This window comes from Cynocephalus volans, chromosome 2 (assembly GCF_027409185.1).
Source record: "Cynocephalus volans isolate mCynVol1 chromosome 2, mCynVol1.pri, whole genome shotgun sequence".
NCBI classification, from domain to species: Eukaryota; Metazoa; Chordata; class Mammalia; order Dermoptera; family Cynocephalidae; genus Cynocephalus; species Cynocephalus volans.
Window position 1 is genome coordinate 108,552,007 of NC_084461.1, and position 21,269 is coordinate 108,573,275.

The 21,269-nt window shown below is 37.8% G+C and overlaps 1 protein-coding gene across 6 annotated transcripts in view; it reads right to left on the reverse strand.

Moving 5' to 3' along the window:
• Nucleotides 1-12,603, reverse strand: part of CEP120 (centrosomal protein 120) — a 74,178-nt gene extending 61,575 nt beyond the window's left edge. For 2 of the 6 annotated variants that reach the window (XM_063086809.1, XM_063086810.1), the window contains exons 1-5: nt 12,507-12,603; nt 12,162-12,239; nt 8,324-8,480; nt 6,566-6,680; nt 3,935-4,076 (exon numbers count right to left, since the gene is read on the reverse strand). In XM_063086809.1, coding sequence (XP_062942879.1) covers nt 3,935-4,076; nt 6,566-6,680; nt 8,324-8,480; nt 12,162-12,210 — 463 coding nt within the window. In that variant the 5' untranslated portion in view covers nt 12,211-12,239; nt 12,507-12,603. Of the gene's footprint in view, nt 1-204; nt 992-3,867; nt 4,077-6,565; nt 6,681-8,323; nt 8,481-12,161; nt 12,240-12,506 lie in introns of those variants that run through there. The other 4 variants (XM_063086812.1, XM_063086811.1, XM_063086814.1 and 1 more) reach the window with 4 other exon arrangements.
• Nucleotides 12,604-21,269: the final 8,666 nt, after the last annotated feature.

A 21,269-nucleotide genomic window follows, 5' to 3' on the forward strand; every position in this document is an offset into this window, starting at 1 on the left:
ACTCTACACTTTGACATCATTTCCTCCCTCTTTTTGACATTTCATTGTTTCAATTTACATCTCTTAATGTCATCAATCTCTTATATGGTTGTGGTATTTTTTATTATCTTATTGTCTGTCCTTTAATGTTTAAACTAAGGAAGTAAGTGGTTTATTCATCACCCTTACAACACTAGAATATCCTGAGTATGTTAGTGTACTTACTTTACTAGTGAGTTTTGAACCTTCAAATTTTTTCTTGTGTTACACTTTAGTGTCACCTTCTTTCAGACTGAAAAACTCCCTTTAGAATTTCTTGTAAGGCAGGTCTAGTGTTGGTGAATTTCCTTAGCTTTTGTTTCCTTCATATTTGAAGGTTTTGCTGGATATAGAATTCTTGGGTGACAGCTGTTTTCCTTCAGCACTTTGAATATACCATCCCACTCTCTTGTGGCCTGTGGCGTTTCTTCTGATAAACCTGCTAAGACCCATATTGGGGCTCCACTGAATATTATGTGTTTCTTTTCTCTTGCTGCTTTTGGTATTTTTTGTCTTTGGTCTTTGATAATTTGATTGTGATGTACCTTGGGACATTCCTCTTTGGACTGAATTTATTTGGCGACCTCTGAGCTTCCTGTACTTGGATGTTGTCATCTTTCTCCATACTTTGGAAATTTTCAGCCATTATTTCCTTAAATATGTTTTCTAGGTCTCTTCCTTTTTCATCTCCTTCAGGTACACCAATTATGTGGAACTTATTTGAAGGAGCCCATAATCGCTGTAATTTCTATTTCATTTTTCTTATTGTTTTTTTCTTTTTGCTCCCCTGATTGGGTAATTTCATATATTCTCTCTCTGAGCTCACTGATTCTTTCCTCTATTTAATCAAGTCTGCTATTAGATCTTGTATCGTTTTCAGTTCAGACATGTTCTTTATTTCTAGAATTTCTAATTGATTTTTAATGGATTCTAGTCCTTTGTCAAGTTTCTTATTCTGCTTCTGGTTTTCAAAAGATCATTTCGTATTTTCTTGTGACTCCCTGAACATCTTTAAGAAGACTATTCTGGATTCTGTCAGACATTTTATAAATCTGCTGTTGTTCTGGGTCCACTGCTGGTGCTTTGTTGGTTTCTTTTGGTTCACCACTCCTTTTCAACATCATACGTGAAGTATTTGCTAATGCAATAAGAAAAGGAAATAAAAGAAATACAGAGTGGGAAGGAAGAAATAAAATTGCCTTTGTTCACAGATGACATTATCTATGCAGAAAATCTGTGGAAAAAAATTGACAAAAATACTTCTGTAGCTAATAAATGATTATAGCAAGGTTGCAGGATACAAGGTTAATATGAAAAATCAATAGCCTTCCTATACACTAGCAACAAACAGAATTTGAAATAAAGACACATTACCATTTACATTAACACCCCCAAAAATGAAATACTTAGGCCTAAGTCTAACAAAATAAGTGCATATCTATATGAGGAAAACTGCAAAACTATGATATATAAAGAAAATTTAAAAATAACTAAATAAATGGAGAGTGAGTGCATGTTCATGGTCGGAAGACTCAATACTGTCAAGATTTCAGTTCTCTTCTACTTGACCTATAGATTCAGAGCAATCCCAATAAAAATCCCAGCAAATTATTCTGTGGATACTAGTACCCTCATTCTACAGTCGAGTTGAAAATGGAAAAAAAAAAAAAAGAAAAGAAAAGAAAAGAAAAGAAAAAATTATTCTGTGGATACTGACAAGCTGATTCTAAAGTTTATATAGAGAGGCAAAAGACCCAGAACAGCCAATTCAATATTGAAGATGAACAAAAAAGTCAAAGACTGATACCACCTGACTTTAAGCCTTATGTTAACGCTACAGTAATCAAGACAGTATGGTATCGACAAAAGAATATATAAATAGATCAATGGAACAGAATAGAGAGCCCAGAAATAGACCCACATAAGTACGGTCAGCTGATCTTTGACGAAAGAGCAAAGGTAGTACAATAGAACAAAGACAGTCTTTTCAAGAAACGATGCTAAAACAACTGGACATTCACATACAAAAAAAATGAATCTAGACACAGACTTCATACCATCTCTAAAAATTAGCTCAAAATGGATCTCAGACCTAAATATAAAATGTAAAACTATAAAACTAGAAAATAACATAGGAGTAAACTAAATGGCCTTGGGTATGGAAACACTTTTCAGATAACAACAAAGGCACATCAGTGAATAAAATAATTGATAAGCTGGACTTCATTAAAATTTAAAATTTCTGTTCTTTTAAAGACAAAGTCAAGAGGACCAGAAGACTAGACTAGCCGCAGACTAGAAAAATGTATTTGTAACAGTCCTTATAAAGGACTTTCACCAAAAATATACAAAGAACTCTTAAAACTCAATAATAAGAAGAGGGCGGCCCGTGGCTCACTCGGGAGAGTGCGGTTCTGATAACACCAAGGCCATGGGTTCGGATCCTATATCGGTATGGCCAGTTGGCTCAATGGTTTAGTGTGGTGCTGAAAACTCAATAATAAGAAAATGAACAACCTGATTTAAAAATGGGCCAAAGACCTGAACAGACATCTCATCAAAAAAGATATACAGATAACAGGTAAACGTAGGTAAACATGTTCAACATCATCTGTCATTAAGGAATTGCAAATTAAAACAAGAAGATAACACTATACTCCTATTAGAAAGACCAAAATCCAAAACACTGATACCACCAAATGCTCATAAGAATATGGAGCAACAGGAACTCTCATTCACTGCTGGTGGGAATGCAAAATGGTATGGCCAATTTGGAAGACAATTTGTCAATTTCTTACAAAACTAAACATGCTTCTACCATACGACCCAGCAATTGCACTCCTTGATATTTACTCAGATGAACTGAAAACTTATGTCCACACAAAAACCTGCAGACAGATGTTTACTGCAGTTTTATTCATAATTGCTAAAGCTTGGAAGCAGCCAAGATGTCCTTTGGTAGGTGAAGGGATAAATACACTGGTACATCCAGACAATAAAATATCATTTAGCACTGGAAAGAAATGAGTTATCCAGCCATGCAAAGACATGGAGGGAACATAAATGTGCTTATTACTAAGTGAAAGAAGCCAATATGGAAAAGACTACATCATTCCAACTATGTTATACTACGACATTCTGTAAAACGCATAACTATGGAGACAGTAAAAAAGATCAGTAGTTGTCAGGGACTTGGCAGGAGGGAGAAATGAATAGGTGGAACAGAGGATTTTTAGAGCAGTGAAACTATTCTGCATGATACTACAATGGTGGATACATGTCATTACAGTTGTCAAAACCCATAGAATGTACAACACCAAGAATGAATCCTAATGTAAGTATGGACTTTTGCTGATGATGTGTTAAGGTAGGTTCATCAATTCTAACACCACCACTCTGTAGCTGAGATGTTAATAGTAGGAGAGGTTGTGCACATGTTGGGGAATGGGGTATATGGGAACTCTGTACTCTCCAATCAGTTTTACTGTGAAGCTAAAACTGCTGTAAAAAATAAAGTTTATTAATTAAAAAAGGAAGAAAGAAAGATGAAGGTTTTGTTAAAGCACAGCTGAGTTAATAAACAGAGAACAAAATAACCACTTTGGGCTTTTCTATTATACTCATTCTAGAAAGAAAATTTTCCCAAGTAGCAATTTTTAAAAACAATACAAAATTCTGCTTTGTTCTACTATACATCAAACAATGAAAAGATATGCTTTCCCTATTTCTAAGATTTGTAAACAAGAGCTAAGAGAAACAAGTGTTGCATGTGTAACAATGTCACAATAATTGTCTGCTGTACTAGAGTAGTTCAGTTTACATTCCCTCATCTATCTATCTATAACCCACCTGCTTCCTAAAGTTCTAGTCCAAAGATGAAACTTCTCAGAGAATGTCTCAGAGATGATGCACAAACCTTTTCCATGGCGAGGGGGGGCTCCCTTTGCTTTAAAACTATCCATTGGTGCTTTTGTATCTGTTTCCAAAGCAATGCTTATCTGTATCTCAGACTTGAACTTGGTGTATTTATTACTCAGCAACTGGTACCATTTTGGTGCCTAGAGAACAACAAAACAACAAAATGCCGTAATAAAAAAAAAAAAGTACTGTGTATTGTGAAATGTTCTACAAGGTTCTAAATAGATTTCCTGTAGTTTTTCAGCACTTTCTTCTCTTTCAACTCAGAAGAAATTAATCCTGCTTAGGAAGCCATCAACTGAATTTCCCTTTGAAAAATGTAAGTAAAAGTTTAGATTATCTTCGTTGCTTCCATTCCTATGCTTCAACAGCTAAGCTATTAAAGCGAAGGGGCTGTCCAGTTAGCTCAGTTGGTTAAAGTGAGGTGTTATAAATAGAAGAAAACACAATATATATATTTTTTTCTACCTTTAAGCCTTATATCTCCAATCTTACTTCATCCCTTAAACAACAAAAAACTACGAATTTTCTGTTTCCCTAAACCCTACTTTTCCACATGTTATTATATCTTTTATGCCTGCCACATTTTTGCTTTGTTCTGCTTATATCAAATAAGGAAAAGAAAATCTTAGTGTTAATAAAAAACACTAACAAAATACTAACACAAAGGCCTAATGGTAGAGTTCTGTGTTACGAACCATGTTCTTGACTATAAGGAAACACAGGCCTTCTCACAGAGTAAAGTATGCTAAATACTTAGAAATCCTGCCTTGAGCAACATCAGAAATTCTCACAGCCCTGGACTACATGTATTACTAATGGTCAACAGGGGCACCATTTCAATATGTGGAAATAGTATTCTTACTGCGACCACTGTTATACAAAGGCACAGTAACTGGTGCTTATACTAATCAAAACCATAAACTGCTGTTTTATATTCAAGTTATGTATGTTTAAGTACAATAGAATTAACTAGGCCATAAGTTTTTTAAAAAAAATCAACAACCTAGTTTTTTAAAGATAAAAATATAATAATATAGTTTGTTGCTATACTGCTTATGACAAATATTTTCTAATTTTAAGTATAAACCTAAAAAAATTTTTAGCTACTTGCAGAATTCATATTTTTCTGTTGCATAGCTCAAAAAATAAATCTGAATGTTTCTGTGTTTATGTTTATCTACAGAAAATCAATTTATTTTGAACTTCAAATATTCTACTATCCAATTTCAAATATTTCCGCTTGTGAACAGAAGAGAATAAAACGGCACTTGGTTTTTATAAAACTAATGTAATTTTGAACCATTTCTCCTTAACTTTGGTAACAAATATATTGACCAACTGTCCTATAGGATTAGACAAGGGGATGAGGAATGCCAAGAACATTTAGAAGCATGATCTCTTCCCTCAGATACCCTCCTCCTAAGAAGATTTACCTTCTCTACAACCAAACTACTGCAGAAGAATCTTCCAGACATGTGCATGTCAGAGGAGAGAAGCTGGATAAGAAAAACATCAGTGGCCCAATAAGGGACCTTGGTTCAGGGTCTAAGCCTAATGAAGGAAAACATTTCCAGGATAAGGGCTCAGAGAAGAGAGGTGATGAGTGAGTATCCAATGATGGGGAAAAACAAGTCCTCATTTAAAGGATTTTAAAATTTCAGTTTCTTTCGAATGATTCCAACTTTGGGCTGGACTGGCAGGTTCATTTGTAAATATCACGGCTATCAGTAAAAAAAATGTTAGTAACAGATAAATTTTCTTCACATATTCCTAATTTAAAATTCAAATCAAGAATGGAGGAGTTTAAAATAAAAAAGATATTTTTTATTTTTCTTAAGAAAATTGTGACTAAAGACATTAAGAAAAACTGAAAGGAAGATTTCTAAAGTCAACCACACAGAAAAAGTTTAGAGGATATTTACGAAGACATAAGAAGAAGCATGTTCAATAATAAAGAGCACTGACACCGGAATCAGAACCCTGAGTTCTTTTTGTTCAAACGGAAGGAGGTAATGGTCATATAACACTGTGTTTCAGTAAGTTCGCTTACTCTGACTGCTACATAAGGAATGCAAGGAGTGGGAAGCAGGGAAGCCAGTCAGGTTACTATGATAGCCAAGGTATGAAGTGAGAGAGGCTCAGGTTGGGGTGGCAACAGTGAAAGTGCAGAATAGAAGATGGATCAGGATGGAAAAAAACCAACTGCAATGGGTGGTTACGGAGGAAGGAAAAGGCAAGTGTTAAGGAAGACTTCTGTATTTTTAACTTGCATAATTGGAAAGACAGTGCTGACCATTCACTGAAGCAAGGAAAACTGGAAGAAGACCAACTTTGAAAGGAAAGCTCAGGAGCTGAACATGTTAAGCCTGAGGTAACAGCAATTTGGATACAGGTTTGAGCTCAGAGACAAGTTTCTCTGAAAAAGATAGTCCTTGGTCAAAGGAATGATTAAAAGGTTGGAATTTCCTTAATCAAATCCATAAATTAAGATATAAGAATTGTCACATTGGCTTAAGCCCATGATCTATCTAGTCCAATATTTCATGTACTTTTCTCTAATCTGATATCTATCGAAAATAATCAACTGTCTAATTGAATAATTTTTAAAAAATCAAAAAGGCAATACCTGCTTTGTTTCTTGAGCAGTTCTTAAGTCCAGAACAATGTAACCTATGGTTTCCTTGGCTGAAGATAAAGGATCCAAGGCAAAACATTGGAGTTTGATAGGAGTACGCTGTAGCCTGTAACATAACAACGTATGTGATAAATAAAATGGTTTTATTGAACCGATTTTCTGTTAGCCCTGAAAAAATGTCTATTATCAAGACAATTATAACTTTGTTGGATAAGTTATATCTCTTCCATATTTTTTAAAAAACTCATTAACTGGCAAGAACTATCTACTTGTCTATATACCAAATAAGTAACATACGAAATGTGTCAAAATCTTAGTGTCTCTCATCTAAGAAGCTATCACCTAGGTCAGTGTTTCTCAAGCTTACTGTATAAAACCCTCTGAAAGTCAAAAATTATCATAAATCTTCAGGATTGATTTTAAATTATTTTTCTTATACTGTCACACACATAAAATTATAAATACACATGTATGAGTATGCTTATAACCCCTTTTATAGCTGAAAAAAAACTTGGGAATTAAATACCATAAAATCATAAACAACTAAAATTTAAAGTAATAATTTAATATAACACACAACAATGTTCTATAAGCATGATATTGACTGGTATAGCATGGGCTCTTTCTGAGTTTGAGGCACCTATATTGGCTCATGCGTTGAGCTGAATAGATTTTGCTGTCACTTCTGTCTAGTAGAATTACTATGAAACTGCACTTAGCACAAAATCATCAGTTATAAATTCAATTTGTCTGTGTTATGTTCTCAGCCTACAACAATCAGAGTGGTACCATGTGGCACTAACATAATTGTAAACATAACCACAAATGCAGGCTCTAACATCTAACAGCAGGACTCGGTCTAAGCAGACATTCCAGATGCCACTGAAAGGAAACACAACATTTTGGAATTCTCTAAGAATTTAATACCCCTTCACATAAATCCATGGACTGATCTAGCAATAGAAGCAAATAAATGTCTACTAGCTTTCCTTCTTTTTGTAACTTTCTGTTTTGATTTGATTTCGTACTGAGGACAAGCAAATATTGAAGTGATTATGTGTTTCACAAAAGGAAATACATCTTCAACTCTTTAATAAATAAAACTAGTGCTGTTCTTGCCTGCTTCTAGTCATAGAGTTCATGAAATGATGCTATAACTTTAAGTCTATTTTATATACTAATAAGTGTTATTTAAAATCAAATATAAAATTAATCAGAAAGAATCCCTTATATAATTACTTTCACAACTTTTCACTGGATGGCTCTATATATCCTTAGCAAGCCAGGTAAATATACAGTAAATGATAGAAATTACAATGAATTTCCAACCCATATTTATTGGGTAAGCATGTCCAAGGTACTTCTAAAATATCTATTATCTCACATGTTTAAAAATTTTAAGAAAGCAGTGAAGTGTGTAGTATAGTGGTCAAAATCTTAGGCTCTGGAGCTACACTGGCTAGGCTCTACAGCACTCCATCAGACAGACTTAGAGGCAAGTTACTTAACCTCTCAGGTCTGTTTCTTTATCTGCAATATGGGGGAAATAAAACCAACTTTCATAGGGTTGTTCTGATGCTTAAATGCTATTGCTGAAAAGTACTTTGAAAATTTCCTGGCATATTAAAAAAACTCTGTAAATATGATTATTACTATAATCTGATGAGAGCTATAAAATTTATTGATTTCTAACAGCCCGAAAAGAAGAAATGGATAAAGATGCAAATTTAAATTAAAAATAACAGTCACCTGTGCTGATGAAGTGCTTTCCTATCAATTTCCCAGGCTAACTCAGTAGCAAATTCTGGTTGGTCACTATGATCCACAGGGTCAGTAGCCAACTGTTCTCCATCAAACTTTGCTTCTACTATAAGCATATGCTTTGGACGTTTGGGGAAATGGCGACCTGGAGAAATAAGACTATACAGATTAATTGGAAAAAAATCAAATAGGATCACTTAGCGTGAGTTTTTTAAAACTGATACACACATATGTTAAGAGTGGTTGACTTATATACATTCCATAAACTAGCTCACTAACACATACCCACATAGGTACTCACTTTCATGATTCATAAGAAACATTAACCAAATTGAAAGCTATAATTTATAAATCAGTGCTTCTCCAACATTAATGTGCATATGAATCACCCAGAATCTTGTAAAAATGTACATTCTAGGGGCTGGCTGATTAGCTCAGTTGGTTAGAGCCCAGTGCTGTTAACACCAAGGTCCAGGTTCAATCCCTGTACCTGCCAGCTGTCAAAACAAAAAACAAAACAAAACAAAATGTAGATTCTGGCTCAGTAGGTCTAGGGTGGGCTTAAGATTCTGCATTTCTAACAAGATCTCAGTTAATGTCAATGCTGCTCTCGTTGGTTCACACTTTGAGTAGCAATGATCTCAATAACATTTAGAATTAAAGAGTTAAAAATGTGATTACACCAATTTTAGATATTACTGTACCAATACTTAATACAGAATAGTAATCTGAAGAGCTGAGAAATAATCAAATTAGCAAAAACAAATTTACCTGCATCTTAATTTTCCTGTTAGTTAAGAGTACTTTCCAAATTAACTAAAGAAAAATAAGCGAGCATATATATTCATTCATTCTATTCTCTAGGACAATGTTGTGTATTATCAAGAAATATTAGAATATTCTATTACACATCACTTTTCATTTGTACTGCATGACATCATTTCTTCAATGTTTACTGAAGGCATATCCAGAGTCAGGTAATACATCAGATGATAGGATACAAAAAGAGTAAAAACAGAATACTTGCCCTCAAGGAACTGACGGTCTAGTGGAAAAACACAAACTTAAACAACTGAAAACAGGAAGCTAAAGAACACCAAGGAACAATGCTATGAATCTTGCACTGAGTCAACTAGTCCTCCTGTTTATAGGTCTGGTAAGGGAGATCTTGGGGAGGGGAATTTTAACCACCATAAAGTAAATAAATCCCTGCTAATACTCACCCTGGCACAAGCTACTGGTTAGGAAGTAAACTTCTCAGACAGACTTTTGACTGCATACCTTGTTTCAGCCTGAGACTCTCATTTGCAACTCCTTATTAGGAGTCTTAATATAGTTGGCTCCACTCTCCCAGTCAGCACTCACACAGAACTCTTTCTGGACCTCTTTTATGCTTCTCTAGAACACCAGTTCCCCAAATGAATTTCACATATGTCCAAAGAACCTATATTTTTATTCACACTACCATAACAAGCTTGAGAACAGAGGATATGCAGTGGAACAAACAGGTGCTTGCCTCGCTCTAAAGATAATGAATACACTGAAAACAAAAACCCTGTCTTTTTCATTCTTGTACCTAGCCCAAATTTTGCTCATTATCATGTGCTTTTGCATAAGAGCATTTCTAGAGGTGTAGTCAAGAAATTGAGAGCAGCTCAATATAAGTGAAGGGCTAGGAATATACGAGGGGAGATGAGACTGAAAAGGTAGGCAAGAGGTCTACCATAAAGGGCTATGTATGTTACTCTAAGTATAAACATTATCCTTTAGAACACATAAAGATTTTAAGAAAATCAGATTTGCATTTCAGAAAGATTATTCCCAGATAGTAATGGGGACAGTCTAGATGTTTCTGGAAAGGAAGAAAATATTTAGGAAATAGACTATGAAAAGATACCACAAGTTAGGTGGATAATGAGGATCCCTATCCAAGGCAATCACAATGTAAACTCGTTCATTCATAAGTTTATATGTAGCACTTACTATTATTTAGAAAATAAAATCACTAATACTTGGTGATCATCTGGAAGTTGGGAATGGAGAGGGAATCCAGGATGATGATGACTCCCAGGTTCTTGGCTTGAGGCAGCAGTGTGGTTACGATGAATGGAAATACAAACACACCAGTTTTAGGTATGTTTGTGGCAACAACTTAACTGACATCCTTGACTCCAGGTTCTCTTGCCTGCACACTGCTACTAATCTTGAGAAACTCTCTTATTTAGGAATATATGCTGCCAATTTATTTCTAGAACATTAATTCTAAACTCCTTGGCTTTCAAGATCCTCCAAGACCTATTCACTCTAGTGACAAGCTTGTTTCTTACCATAACATTCCTAAATATTCATCTTCCTCAACCCTGATTATCTTATTGACCTCTGGTTCCAGCCACTACGCTCACTGCAATTGTCCAATTGCCTGGAATGACTTTCTTCCATCCTTACCTATCTAATGCTTATTTATTAATCAAGGCACTTCAGCCATCATCCCCATACCCCAAACCTATATTTACAGTCCATGTCACATATTTTTACTATTATAGTACACCCCAACATGTTGTGTCCTACACATTAGTTTGATCTCCCCATGTAGACAGATCCCTAAGGGAAAGGATATTATATTTCTGTTTCCTAATAGCATGGGGCACAGCCCTAAGCCTAAAAGCTTTTGCTAACCAAATTATAAGGCAATTTCAGGCTTATGTCTAAAGAATCAGTAATCTAACAACTCCTCATGGCTTCTGGTCAGTCTCCTGTTCCAAAACTCAAAAATTAGGTTTACAATGTTTCCTTTCCTCTCACCACCCAAATAGTGCCAGGCCTCCACTAAATACTCTCCCGTGGGGGAAAAAAAAGTTCAGCCACACACCTGATCCTGCTCAAGATGACTCCTTAACATGTTATTCATAACCTGTCCCCAATTTATCTATGAACTCCTTTGCCCTCCACTTTCCTGCAATCTGCTCTACAACCACAACTGTATTTAAGCAACATTTATTGAATGAATTTAAGCAAGACAAAATATATCTTGCTTTTCCATACCTTAAGTGCTCTTTGCTCTTCCGTTTGCTGGGAATGCCCTTCCTTTTTCACCTGACAAATTCCTAATCATCTTAAGGACCCAAATCAATGTCACCTCCTCTTGTAAACCTTCCCCAGTTTCCCCAGACAAGGGTGATCATTCCCCCTTCCATACTCTGAGGAATTATTTGTTGACATATTCCCCATGCTACACCCTCAGCTTTTAGAATCAGGACTATTCTATTCTTATATTCCCAGGAGAGTGCCTGACACTCAATGAGTCTCCAGTAAACAAATGTCATTCATTCAACCAACAAAACTTTAAGAAATGTAAAGTACACCCTCTTAACAAGTGTAGTCCTTTAAGCCCTCCATCAAGACTTACAAGGAAACAGCCTCCGCAACACTTTAGAAATTGAAGGAAGCATGTGTTCAAGTGAAAGTCAAAGTTCTTACAAAAGCTATTACTGGAACACCGCTGAACAGAAGGTGCTTTCCAAGCCTCTTTCGGCTCACATATAAAAGCCATCGACATGCTACTACTGACGGAAATCGTTTTTTCTAGATTCTCTGGGGCTATGGCTAGTCACGCTAAATATCACTTATCCCTAATAGCTCTCATACTCCCTTGAGAGACTTTTAAATCAATTACCTAACAGACCTTGCTACGTACAACTTTGAACAAATCTTCGGAGACCACAAAAGCAAAGATGACAGGGTTCTTAAAGTTAACAAAGTCTGGGTCCCACACTACTCTTAAAATTCAGGAAGCAGCAGTTGCAAAACCAAGTGTCAGGCCGCTCACCTTCTAGGATGGACACGACGATGAGCAGCTGGTCGGACTTGGAGACCATGGTCGCGATCGGCAGCCCGGAGGCGGGGTCTGCTTGGCGGAAGAGGGGTCCGGGTGAGTCGCGGGTAATTCGGCACACCCGGCAGGGCTCCCGGCGAGCCCCCCCCAGCCCGCCCACTACCCCTGACACCCGGACACAGCTCCGCGGCCCGGTCCCGCCACCGCCTGCAGCGCGCCCGGATCCCTCGCCCCAGGCCGCCAATTCAGGACCTAACCCGGCCCCAACTCAAAGCAAAAGCCGCTGTGCAGCCCAGCCTGGCCCGCCCGCAGGTAGAGGAACACCCGCCGCTTGGGGACCTTTTGCCGCCTACGTAGCCGCTTTTCAAACGCCCGGGCAGCCGCAGCGGCCGCCGCCGCACCCTGCTTCCGCCTAGCAACCAGACCCGCAGGCCCAGTGACCCGGGGAGGCTGGAGGACAAAGGGCGATAGAGACCAGGGCAGTCGAAGATAGAACGCCCCTCAGCCCGCTTAGCCTCCCGCCCTTTTACGCTGGGTTCCAGAGCCCTAAGGAGAACTAGCTCATTACCTCACAGCGCCCCCTGCTAGCCGGATAGGGAGAGGCGGGCGATTTGATGGGGCTAGCAGCGCAGGCGCACTACTGCTGTAAACGCTTCCTGAAGCTGCGTAGCTCCTTTTAAGGAGGATGAGTGAAGAGTGGTCTTTACACTATACCCCAGCCGCAACCTGAGAAATACATCAGTGGAAATTAAAAAAACAAAAACAAAAACCCTAGCTCCGTTCAGGTACCCAAGTCTGAAGTCTAAATGCCCTAAATTGTCCTCGCACGGCACCTCAAATTCCTGCCCTTTGAAAACAAGCAGCGTCAATACGGTAAATACTGTAATTGTTGGCGCTTACGTAAACTCTCCGAGAATTTCCTGTACATTAGAAATTCCCCTAAAACAAAAACATTGTCACGTGGGCAGTGAGATTTAAAGGTGTTGGTTCTTCTACCCCCTTGACAACAAGTAACTAATTAGCAAAATCAGGACTAAAAAATAAATGAGGCGTCGAAATGCTGTCCACCGAAAATTTCCTCGTAACGTCTCCCAATTTCAGACTTTATTTTAGGAAAGATTAGAAATCTTTTGGAGGTTATCCAGCTTGAAACTTAGATGACCACATCAGTTGGAGCGATAAGAGCAAAAGTAAATCACAATAATAGATGACAGGGAAAAATAAAGCAGCAGAGTTGGAAGGCACGAGGTATCTCTCCTGCTTTCTTGTTGTGTAAACTTAGAAGCTGATGTTTTGAGAGCAAATAATATAGTGTCTCTGGACCTCATTGTCGTCTTCTTCCTCTTCTCCTCCTCCTCCTCCTCCCTCTCTTTGTGCCCCAAAGAAAAGAAGGTGGATGGGGAAATTGAACTAGATTACGTCTAAGGCCCTTTCAGGCCACCTCAAAGGCTTCTGGGAAATGACGCATTATTCAGAATAAATTCAAAGTACTGATCAGCTTTGGGCTCATCACTGAACCATGCATTCTTTTGTGGAAGATGTCAAACATACTTAAAAGTAGCCAGAAAAATATAATGAACCTCAAAGTACCCAGAACCCAGCCTGAACAATTATCAACTCAAGACCAATCATCTTCATCTGTTACATTATTACAATTCATCTCTTTCCATACGTACCTCAAAAAGATAAAGACTTTTTAAAAATATTGTAAAATATTAAATAACAATTCCATTATTACATCTAGAAAATTAACAATAATTTCTTAACACCATTAAATATACACTGTTCCAATTTCTCTGATTGTCTAATTTTTTTCTTCAGTTATTTTGTTCAAATCAAGGTCCTAACAAGTTCCCAAACAATTCATTTGGTTGGTATGGCTCCTGTCTCTTTTACTCTTTAGCTAACCATTCCTACTTTTTTTTAATTCTTGAAATTCTTTATTGAAGAAACTGGTCATGTATTCTGTAGAGTTTAGCACAGTCTGAATTTTGTTGGTAAAATACCATTGTTGTCAGTTAACATATCCTCTGTTGAGAGATCTAGTAAACATGTCTGACAACTAAAGAGGATTAACAAATCAATAAGCAAAGTACAATATTACCAGTGGTGCAAAATAGTACTTAGCATTAAACTCTAGACAAAGGGAGGCCCAAGCAATGAGACCAAGTATCTCTGGTAGAAAGAGTACCCAGATGTATTAGTCCGTTTGTGTTGCTATAACAGAAATACCTGAAACTGGGTAATTTATAAGGAAAAGAGGTCTATTTGGCTGACAGTTCCGGGACAGCTGCATCTGGTGCAGGCCTCATGCTGCTTCTACTCATGGCAGAAACTGGCAGCAGCTGGTGGTTCCAAGCAGATCACATGGCGAGAGGAAGCAAGAGAGAGAGAGAGGAGGTGCCAGCATCTTTTAAACAACCAGCTCTTGTGGGAACTAATAGAGCAAGAACTAACTCATTAAACAACCCACCTAGGGAGAGCATTAACCCATTCACAAGGGGTTATAATGCTCCCATGACCCAAACTGCCACATTGGAGATCAGATTTCCATGAGTTCTGGGAAGACAGTACATCCTAACTCCATCACCAGAAGATCAGAGTTTGGAACCTACCTCTGCCATTTATGTGATGGGTGACCTTAGGGGAACTGCTTTACCTCACTGAGCCTCAATTTCAGCTATAAATTGAATATACATCATTCCTTAGTTCAGGACTTAAACATAGTAAATTCCACTTAGTTATTATCTTTTTATATTAACATTCTCAGACCTTAAGTAGTAGCTGTAAAAGAACCAGGAGGTGCCCATGTATACACCTTGTTGTTTTGCTTTAAGATATCCAGCAGGGCTTAAAACCTAGATTATGAACCATTACTGCATGCTAGAGAATAATCTGAGATCATAAAAAATATGAAAAATCATTCAAATTAACTAAGAAACTTTTTCAGATAGTAAAAATTTCACATAGTTCTCTTTATTTAGATTTTCCTCCCAAACAGCATTATTACTATTAAAATTACCTTATCACAGCTACTGAAAAGCCACCAGTTTAGCTGGCATAGTGCTTTTTCTTCAGACTGTAGAAACTAATGATAGGAAATTTCACATCTAGAAGTGGACTTATAATTTCATCTCCATCTATATTGTTATTCCATAATCTAATTTCCTTTCATATGTGATATCAAACAGTAGTTACTTCAGTTCTAGTATAAATCATTACATTTTAGCTTAAATTCATGGGGGAAAATTTTGTTATAAGTTTATGAAGTGCTAATTACTATTTCAAAATACATAAGTAAATGCTAAAAATGTATGTAATGTTTAACTGTTAATGTGAGACTCATTACACTATAAGCATATAAACATGCAAATTCAAACTGACATGCTTGATTAAAAGTTTGACTCTGAATTTATTAGTTTGTCAGGCTAATAGCTAATCATATTAAGTATCTTTCTGTTTCTATTGTTTCTAGAAAAACAAAAAACAAAAGAAAGCATTTTGATTCATTTTAAACCTTCCCTTTTCTATAGCTATTTCGCATTTTGGAAAAACACTTTACTCTGTAGTATTTCTCTGTATTTTTTCTCTGTTCAATAACTTCTATGACCTTCTTCAGCCCCTTCCCTCGTATACACACAAACTCACACAAACTTAGTAAAATTTAAGGCAAGCTCCTAGGACTAATAAAATTAGCACATCTATTGAATAACTGCTCTTTGTAAAAGTATGGTGCCAGATCCTGAACTTAAGAGGTGTTTAGAAAATAGCCTCTGGAAGAAGAAAAGGGAGTGAAAGTAGTAAGTAGTACTCATCACTTAGTGCAAAGATGATTTGACACTTTTGATCCAGGAATGGATACAATAAAACTTAACAATTAATTTGGGTGCCTTTAATCCCTTGAAGAACAGTCACTAATTTCTGGATCATGAGAGAGACTGAATAGCCCAGTATTGAAGAGTTGTATATACCTAAATTCCAAGTTCCACAACTTATTAGCTCTGTGACTTGGCCAGGTCACTCATCTGTGAGCCTCGGTTTTTCCGTCTATAAAACATGTTTAATAGTACTTACTTTGCAAGGTTTTTCTGAGGATTAAATGGCATCATTTCTGTGAGGGGCCTAGGCCATGATGAAATTTCTGAATGTGGTGGATATTTGTATTGTTAGTGTGGAGAGATCATTTGTTGTATTATTTTGTGATTTGTTCCCTTTTCTGGTTCTTCAAAGGGAACCAGATTCTTTATATTCCCTCAGCTTGGTCTACACTTACGTTCTAGGGGTGATATCCCCCAAACAGCCCCTTTCCCTGGCTTTTGTGAAAGACCACAGTAGAGCATCCCAAAGTGAAACCCTCCTGCAGGTCAGGCCAGTGCTGCGAGTGCAGTGGTCAGGGCGGGGCCGAGCAGAAGCAGAGAACCAGGGCAGGCCAGCTGTCTGGAGGGGCATCCCCTCCTTGCCCCAGTTTTTCTCTGCTCCAGCTGGTTATTGCCATGCAGTAAAAGCCAGATTTTCCAAATGCTCATAAGAAGCTAGAATAAGAGATTTTTATGTGACTGCATCTAGTCTTTAAACACAGGTAGCGAATTTCAGTTTAAAAATAAAAAACACTGCATGAGCCAAACCAAAAACTGCTGCCAACCACAGGCTAGTTACCTCTAGCCTAAATTCATTGAGGTGGTTATAATAAGTGTCCCTGAAGGGCAAAGAAAAGAGGGTAGTAAGGAAAAGAGAAGAGCTTGCTTAAAGCTGAGAAGAAAAGGGATGGAAGAGAGTGTGTTGGGGACCCACATTCCACTTCCTGGCAGAGCCTTGGGGAGGGGACAGAAACAGGCACTGTCTCCATGGGATCCCTAGGGAGGCAAAACCTTAGTCCCCAATTTATTATCTTTAGTACAGTTTCTTATACCCCTAATTTGACACAGAATCAGCGAACTCACTAATTGTCAAGGGACGAGGTTGGCTTGGCTATTGAACAGCTCATTAGTGAACAGCGAGGCAAGAGCTGGCAAGGCCTCCCCCATTCTTTGTTCTGTGTGAGAACTCCAGCCCCTTTGCACAACACTGTGTGTGTGGAGGTCCCAGTGGTAACTGATGTTGAATTTCCTGTTGATTGGCACAGGAGCTTGGGGTTGAATTTAAGAGTATGAAGAAAAGCAACATCTCTTGCACAACCTCCTTTGTGGTGTAAACTTCATTGGATTACTTTAGGCTGGGATGAGCTTTGAGCCAATCCAGTGTGATGTGTGTCACAGAGGCACTCTCTCAGTCAAGGTGTAGAGTGGAGGTTGGGGGAATGCCCCTTACTCCACAGAGGACAGGCAGAGCTGGGGACACTTCTGAAACTGTGGCAAATGGCTGCAGGCCAACAGAAAATGCTGCTCAGATTTGCTTTGAAAAGACTATGTCATTGATAGAGTGACTACATTCTAGAGGCAGCAAATTTTTGAGGGGACTTTGTTTTAGGAGTAGGGCATGGAACAGATGGTGATGCTGGGATGAAAGTCCTGTCTCTGTCACACTGTGACATTGAGAAACATTACGTGACATTGTGGGACTTTGATTCACATATTGCATAATGTCTGATGTGTGTCGATGTTTTTTTCCTCTAAAAAAAGCTTCCTTTGACACACTAAAGCCAATAGTGGAGAAAGAGCTGGTGCCAGCCTACTCATCAGTCTGGTGAAGAAATTCCCTAGGCTTCTGGGTTAGTGTTTTAACCTAGAGAAGTCTGACCCCACTAAATGGTAACACACAATCTTCTGTATTAAAAGGTATCTCTGGCACAAGGCTTCTATTTAATGCTGGTGTTAAAAGTACACCTGAAGGGTATAAAACTATCCTTTATCTCTCTAAATTACAACAACAGGTCATAATACCACCCACCCCCCACTCCCCTTTGAATTCAGAGGAAGGCTCTAAACATATGGCCTGGGTTCTCTCCCACGGCCCTAAGCAAGAGCACTAGAAGCTTCCCCAGCCAGCAGCTAGCAAGCTTAGCCAACCATTTCACAAGTGGTAGAGCAAAGCTGTTATCCTGTGAGGACTGCATAAACCATCCTTCCTGAATTATGGCATGTGTTTCTGCTGCCAACATAATACTTGGTATTTGCATAAACGTGTACATTTCCAAGCAGGTTCTAGCAACTGTAACGACTAACAGGATTGAATGAGGACTTTAACTGCTCCCTTGGTGTTCTTACACATGATCTAAAAGATGACAGAAGTGCCATGTCCCCCCATTCTAAAGAGCATCCAAGGAAGCCAAGATCCCTCTCCCAGGCTTGGTAAGAAGTGACCACAATGACTTTGCTACTCACACCATCAGTGCAGCACCCACATAACTTTATATTCAAAGATGATGAGCTGAGGAGTGGTGAGTGATAAGCCTGAGGCCCTTTCTGTTTAGAAAATGGAAATGCTTCCCCTCCTCTCCCCAAGCCAAGTAAAAGGGGGTGGGTCCAAGGGAGCCCCTCACAGAAATGGATGGACTTGCTGATGAGCAGCTCACTATGGACACTTGAGTAGGAAGAAAAGAGAGAAAGAGTAGTGTGTGTGTGTGTGTGTGTGTGTGTGTGTGTGTGTGTGTGTGTGTGTGTGAGAGAGAGAGAGAGAGAGAGAGAGAGAGAGAGATAAGTTGGTTGATTGACTAGCAGCCAACATCAACATTTTTTGTGGCAAAAAAAAAGTGTGAAATTCTAGTGGATGAAAAGAATACAATGTCAGGTCACTTTGGTTGAGCCATCTTGGTGTCCAAGAGGACAGGCCACCAGGTAAGACTGAACCGGCAAGATGCTGTGGGGTGTAGAATCCAAGATCAGAACTGATCTGGTTTCAGAAGCAGTTGGGCAGGTGTAGCCAGAAGTGACTGAGTTAGGCAGGTCTCCCAGGACAGAATGGCATTGGGAAGCCTCTAACTCAACATCATCCTTAGAAATAATTTCACATATTTCCCAGGAGAGACTCTGTATTTAGCTGGGAGCTACTCAGAGGGCATCAGAGACTGATGGATCTTGAACGGAGAAAGAGCATCAGAGAAATGAGGATCAAACCTGCATCTGCTAAGTTAAGGATATTTGCAGTCTTTCTCCATCTCTGATCCCAGTTCTTTGGAGGAGAAGACTCCCATGAGAGAGGAGAGGGAATGAAAAAGTTGATCCCACTCTCTCCTCAATCCAAGTACCTTAGGTGGAAACTTTGCTGGAATTGAGGGAATAAGAAGAAATGAGATTTCAAACAGTCATGATGTGGAATTTTAAATTGGATTAAATTGGACTGAACTGACATTTTAAAAGCAGAAAGTGTTCAGAAAGTGTGGAATCTGACCAAGCTGTCATTAAGGGATGAGAAAGAGAGACTCAGTGGAACATAGCTGAAAGCAGTAACTGGAAAAAAATAGAACTATTTCATATTATACCTGACTCAAATTCAGATTGTGGAATAAACCACAATTGCCTCTTGTGATCTTTCCAGCAACACTGTAGAGAGTAAAGCAGGGGTTTTACTCTCTTTTAATAGATGAGAAAATCTGAAGCTGGATAACTTAAACAATTTGATAACAATCAGAGCTCATATCTTCTGAATAGTTATGTTATGCTACCCCAGTGATTCTCAAACTGGTGTACACGTATGCCCTGAGAACATGGAGCTGTGCCAGGAAACTGGAATAGAAATACAAGCTATCATATTATGGAGGAACAATGTTAATCAATGGTAAGAAATTAAAACATTGTTTTTATATTAAAAAATATGAAACTATATGGATACAATACACATTTGCATGATTTTTAAGATAAAACATAATACCACAAAGGAATTTGTTTTGGTTTTGGACTACATCCTCAGCCTTCACCCTACTCAAACCTTGTCCGTGTTAACACTCCTCTTCACTTAAGAAGTCACTTGGTGGACCTTTGAGAAGTGCATCACCTACAGTCTTGAGCCAGATTTACATTAAAAATTCTTTGGAATAGTGAAAGGGGGGAATAAAATGTCTAAGGGGAAGTAATGTTCTTCTTCCACATAATGCTCCATGGGGTTGAAGATTCAAGTTATTACCCTAATTATGTGTTAAAATCATTACGTCAATATAACAAATGAAGTTCCTGAGAAGGTTCACTTGGATATTCTAGTTACTCCACCTGTACTTGGTTGATGTTTAACTGAGAGGTACCCTTACAACTGTTGAGTGTAATAACAGAATGTGAGTGAGCTCTATTCTATAAATTTGTTACAAATGTAAATTGCTTTTTCTATCATAAAAAAGAATTAATGTCCTAGATAAGAGTCGGAATCCAAGGGAAAGGCAGTGATTTTTAAAGAGTTTTTGACTAAGAATCTGTAAGATCAATATTGACTAGATTATCCTAACGTTAACCAGGAACATATAATCTTTCCAAAATTGGTAAATGTAAATTACAGTAAGTTATAAAATTTATCTATTTGTTCATTACTGTATTCTTGGTGCCTTGAAGTATCTTGAATAAATTTGTGGTAGAGACACGATAAATTCCTGTTAAATAAATAAATTAAGCTAAATTTACAGCAATGTTAGAATTACATCTGCTCCAATAACAGAGAGTAATAGATATATAATTCTTATATGTGTAGGGACAATGGTGAATACATAATTAGGTGCAGATCAAGAAATATAGCTGTGAGATTGTCTTGTTCAGACTGCACATAAGAAAATTAATAGCCATTCTCTGATACATTCAGAAAAATGTAATCTATCTGATTTCACAAACTTTTTAATAATATGAAAAGAAATTATTTACTGGACTGGAGAAGAAGAGAAAGTTTTATAGTGTTGCTTTGGGAAAAGCCTCAAAAGTTAAGATGACTACGAACAGATGATTTTGCAGATATGTCAGAGATGAGGGTGAGTAGGTTAACTTTGGAAAGTATGTCTATTCTACAAGTGATAACTGGAGAAAGAGAAAAACATTAAAAGAAAAAAAAAAAAGAAAGGGACAGAGACGTAATATTAAACTCCTATATTACATTAGTGTTCTCATTGGCCATCCCACAAGAAGCCTGAGAAGCACAGAGGGTTATTCAATAGGGAGTGAGAGGAGGACTTGAAAGAAAAAGAGAGAAAGA